The sequence below is a fragment of the Solanum dulcamara genome, chromosome 10 (assembly GCF_947179165.1).
Source record: "Solanum dulcamara chromosome 10, daSolDulc1.2, whole genome shotgun sequence".
NCBI classification, from domain to species: Eukaryota; Viridiplantae; Streptophyta; class Magnoliopsida; order Solanales; family Solanaceae; genus Solanum; species Solanum dulcamara.
This window is the reverse complement of record NC_077246.1, coordinates 24569626-24574554: the sequence shown is the minus strand read 5'-3', so window position 1 is coordinate 24574554 and position 4929 is coordinate 24569626. Positions and strand designations below refer to the sequence as shown.

The following is a 4929-nucleotide window of genomic DNA, read 5'->3' as shown; positions in this document are numbered from 1 at the left end:
AATGACTTTAATAAGGTCTAAAAAAAATTACAAATCTATTATTTTATAAATTTCAACTTCTAAAAAGTTAAACAAATTTCCTTCACGGAGACATGAATTCTATTAATATAAACATAAGCTATTTATATAAAAAAATGGACATAAACCAAATTTGATAAGTTTTTGAATACTTAAATGACTAAAATCAGTAACTGTATATTTAAGAGTCTAAAATTGATAAGTGTATAGTTAATGAATTAAAATCAATAAGTATATAATTAAAAAACCAAATTTAAAATTATTTTAAATATTTAAAGGATAAAAATAGATAAGTGCATAATTATTAGACCTATTCCTATAGATAATGAAATATTTATGACATTTTCTGTAACGTAGGGGATATGAGTGAATCGTAAAGAATTCCTAATGTGAAAAAGAAAAACTAATTCTTCCTTAAAAAAAATATATGCGAAGAATTGAGGCATAAATGAAGCAAAATAAAGATGTAAAGTAAGTATATTGTTCGACACGGTTCGAAAACCCTAAACCCTGCAGCCTCCCCCCCACATCTCTATACATGATACCGAAGGTTTAGTTTCTTGTACATTTTACAGATCGCACAAACACGAAATTGGAAAAAAAATGGCTTCTTTTTGTGCATCAAGAGCAGCCATTTTCAACCCGAAGAAGCTTCTCACTATTTCGCCGACCCCACTATGCTTAAGATCAACATCCTTCTACTACTGCTTTGAATCCCTCAACAACCATGATCGAATTCCAACAGGTAACAATCCTAAACCCCAAGAAAAAATAGAAGATCTCATTTGCAGAATGATGTCTACTCGAGCCTGGACTACACGTCTACAGAATTCCATTAGAAATATTGTTCCTTCCTTCGATCATGAACTTGTTTACAATGTGTTACACAGTGCCAAAAATTCTGAACATGCCTTGCAGTTCTTCAGATGGGTTGAAAGATCTGGTGTTTTTAGGCATGATAGAGAAACCCATTTCAAGATTATTCAAATTCTTGGTAGAGCTGAAAAGCTTAATCATGCTAGGTGTATACTTCTTGATATGCCTAATAAGGGTGTTGATTGGGATGAGGATTTATGGGTTTTGATGATTGATAGTTATGGTAAAGCTGGGATAGTTCAAGAGAGTGTCAAGTTGTTTCAGAAAATGGAAGAGTTAGGTGTTGAAAGGACTGTTAAATCTTATAATGCTTTGTTTAATGTGATAACCCGTCGAGGACGATATATGATGGCCAAGAGGTACTTCAATAAGATGGTTAATCAGGGTATTGAACCCACTGGACATACATATAATCTTTTGATTTGGGGCTTCTTTTTATCGTCAAAGGTGGATACTGCAATTAGGTTCTTTGAGGATATGAAGAGTAAGGAGATTATGCCTGATGTAGTAACTTATAATACGATGATTAATGGCTATAACCGGGTTAAGAAAATAGAAGAGGCGGAGAAGTACTTTGTGGAAATGAAAGCAAGGAATATAGAGCCAAATGTCATCAGTTATACGGCACTGATTAAAGGATATACTTCAGTTGGTCGAATAGATGATGCATTGAGATTGTTTGAAGAGATGAAGAGTTTTGGTATTAAACCAAATGCTATTACTTATTCGACACTGTTACCTGGTCTTTGTGATGCTCAGAAAATGTCTGAAGCTGGAATGATTTTGAAAGAGATGGAAGAGAAGTATATTGCACCCAAGGATAACTCTATCTTCATAAGGTTAATCTGTGGACAGTGTGAGGCAGGTGATTTAGATGCTGCAGCTGATGTTCTGAAAACTATGATCAGGTTAAGTGTTCCCACTGAGGCTGGGCATTATGGTGTCCTAATTGAGAATTTTTGCAAGGCTGGTATCTATGACCGAGCTGTCAAATTTCTAGATAAGCTTATTGAGAAAGAAATCGTCCTGCGACCACAGAGTAGTTCATCTATGGAACCAAGTGCATATAACCTGATTATTGATTACCTATGCAATAATGGCCAGACAGGCAAGGCTGAAACTCTTCTTAGACAGTTGATGAAAACTGGGGTTCAAGATCCTGTTGCGTTTAACAATCTTGTCTGTGGGCACTCAAGAGAAGGGGTTCCTGATTCGGCCTTTGAACTTTTGAAGATTATGGGCAGAAGAAAGGTTCTTTCTGACAGTATTGCTCACAAGTCACTTGTTGAGAGCTATCTGAAGAAAGGGGAGCCTGCTGATGCTAAAACTGCTTTGGACAATATGCTTGAACATGGACATGACCCAGACTCAATGTTGTATAGATCTGTGATGGAGAGCCTGATGGGAGATGGAAGGGTTCAAACAGCAAGTCGAGTGATGAAAATCATGTTGGAGAAGGGAGTGAAAGAACACATGGATTTAATTTCTACCATCTTGGAAGCCCTTCTCATGAGGGGCCATGTTGAGGAGGCCCTTGGAAGAATTGAATTGTTGTTGCACAACAGTCTCTCACCTGATCTTGATGGTCTCTTGTTGGTTCTATGCGAGAAAGGAAAGACTACTGCTGCTCTAAAGCTGTTAGATTTCGTTTTAGAGAGAAATTGTAACATAGATTTTTCAAGCTATGATAAGGTGCTGGATTCTCTTGTAGCTGCTGGGAAGACACTTAATGCCTATTCTATTTTGTGCAAGATGATGGAAACAGGAGGAGTTACAGATCACAAGAGTTGTGAAGAGTTAATTAAGAGCCTCAATGATGAGGGAAACACAAAGCAAGCAGATATTTTAAGAAGAATGATACTCGGAAAGGAAACAACACTTGACAGCAAGAAAGGGAAGAAAAAGACTGCCATTGCTACCTGATTCGTGTAATTTTTCTGTAGGTTACAGGTTAGAATTTCTGAATCACATTTTGACATTTCTGAAAGATGATGACAGAAATTTTGTTTTGTAGCAGAATAATATGAGAAGCCATTTGACATTTTCCCTTTTTTAAGCTTTTGCATTTTGAATTCAGATATTATATCTTTATGTAGGAATTTATCTTTTAGATGTGCAATTGCCTATAACCATAAGCTATCTAGAAAATACATAGGGTATGTGGTTTGAGGTCTAATGACATCTACAATCTGATGAGCCATCAATTTGTTTAACTTTCATGAGTGGCCTTTGTTCGATTTATTCTTTATAGCTTGCTTTAGTGAATATAACATAATTTTTTTTGTTTTTTCCCATCTTTCAATATTATACTAAATGATGTGTTTGTTACATTTTCAATTATATGGAAGAAGTTGATGCTATGGTGAAAGAAAAATATCTTCGCATTTCCCCTGTTTTTGTCCAGTGACCTGCTGTGCTCGACAGAAATTGTACAGATCTAGTTATTTTTGCCTTTTCTGGTCAGTGAAAAAAGGATCAACAGGATTTCATATACAGTTGGTGTACATTTACTCCATTCTTTTGAATGTCTAGCCCATCCACACTATACATTGAACATAATGACTTACGTTCTACAAAAAATAAAAGATAGAATTACTCTCTATTACCATTAGCTTCTTTGCCATCATTGTAAATGGTTCTTTCCTATGTTTGAAGTTCACGCCCTTTGTGTATTTATTCTCTTTCTTTTTATGTATGATGATCTTCCTTGTATTTTTCAATCACTATTCTCTTGCCATCCCTGTTGAACATCAATTTCCTTGCTCTTATCTTGTCTGTCTCCCATGAGATGAGTTGTAGACCTTTATCCTGTGGCATTTAAAATCTGAATTATTCTGTTGTCTCCTTCCATGTCTAATGATGGTAAGTATCTATGTGAAGATTGCACTAAGATGCTTTGCTAAAAAGAGAAGAAGAGGAAAAAGAAAAGATTCAACAAAAAATAAGAGGAAAAAAAGAAAAGAAAGACATCTTGTTGATGGTTTGATCTCTTTTTACTGGCTAACTGCATATACCTGTTAGATAGCAGCAAATGAACTGAACCTGAATGGACAACTAAGCATCACATTTTGTTTATGAAATGAGCCAAGTTATTTATTTGACACGTGTCATCATTTGTTCTGAAGATTGTTAACAGCAATTTTATGTAGTATGAAGCATGACATAATTTTTGGTGTGTTCACAGTTAGGTTATCTTTTGCCTCATGTTACTTAGCTCAAACTAAAGGCCTCCAAAATCGGTTGCTGTTGTTACAGATTTGACACTACATGATCATGGTCAGGTTCTCTATAGCTAAAAGAAAGACGCTCCTCTCTGCCCAATCATTAGCTTCAGCAACTAGGGATTGTGGGAGTCTTTTCTGTTGCGCTTGTCTACTCAATTATTTCTTTCCAGAACATTTGTTTACTGTAGTTTTCATCCTTCATCTCATTTCAGTTAGTTATGCTAACGATGGAACAATCCTGGATGGTCCAAGGGAGAACTTTATGAATGCTGGCGGGTGATATGCTCTCACTCATAGATAGTCCAGGTGGATTATGCAAAAAAGATATTATCAATGGGTATATGTATGGCTTAGTTAAATGTGTCACATTGGCTTGCATAACATGTTGAAGTATGACAGAATACTTGGTAGTGTGTCGTGTAGCAAGTGAGCTTTTGTTATAAATTGACTTATTAGGGGGCCAGCCTCAATTTCCAGGCCTGTATAGCAAATGCTTTATAACAATTTTTGTTCAGAAGTGAAAACTTCTACTCAACCAGTACAAGATAATTCTCCCATCTCATCTGGGCATTAGCGAAGAGTCGTTTTCATGCTTCTGAAGCAGAAGAGTAATTGCAGTTTCTAAGTGTCTGATAATATGATAGATAAAACAAATTTTAGACTATCTGTTACAACAATCAAACGTTAAGTTGTTGCAATTGAGTAGCTCTTGAAAACAATTTCGTTGCCAAAAATTATAATAATTCAAGTTTGAGCTTCGAAATGACTCTTGAGCCTTGCAAATTTGTTTCGAAACCCCTGCAGTTAGGTT

The 4929-nt window shown here is 35.6% G+C and overlaps 1 protein-coding gene across 3 annotated transcripts; it reads left to right on the top strand.

Moving 5' to 3' along the window:
- The first annotated feature begins 435 nt into the window (after positions 1-435).
- Positions 436-4667, top strand: LOC129870431 (pentatricopeptide repeat-containing protein At2g37230). Of its 3 annotated transcripts, none has more exons than XM_055945223.1 (2): positions 436-2844; positions 4331-4667. In XM_055945223.1, the coding sequence occupies exon 1, from the start codon at positions 622-624 to the stop codon at positions 2815-2817; it is 2196 nt and encodes a 731-aa protein (XP_055801198.1). In that variant the 5' UTR covers positions 436-621; the 3' UTR covers positions 2818-2844; positions 4331-4667. The 3 variants fall into 3 exon arrangements, with proteins under 3 accessions (XP_055801198.1, XP_055801197.1, XP_055801199.1); XM_055945222.1 differs by having other exon boundaries at positions 4150-4667; XM_055945224.1 differs by having other exon boundaries at positions 4079-4667.
- Positions 4668-4929: the final 262 nt, after the last annotated feature.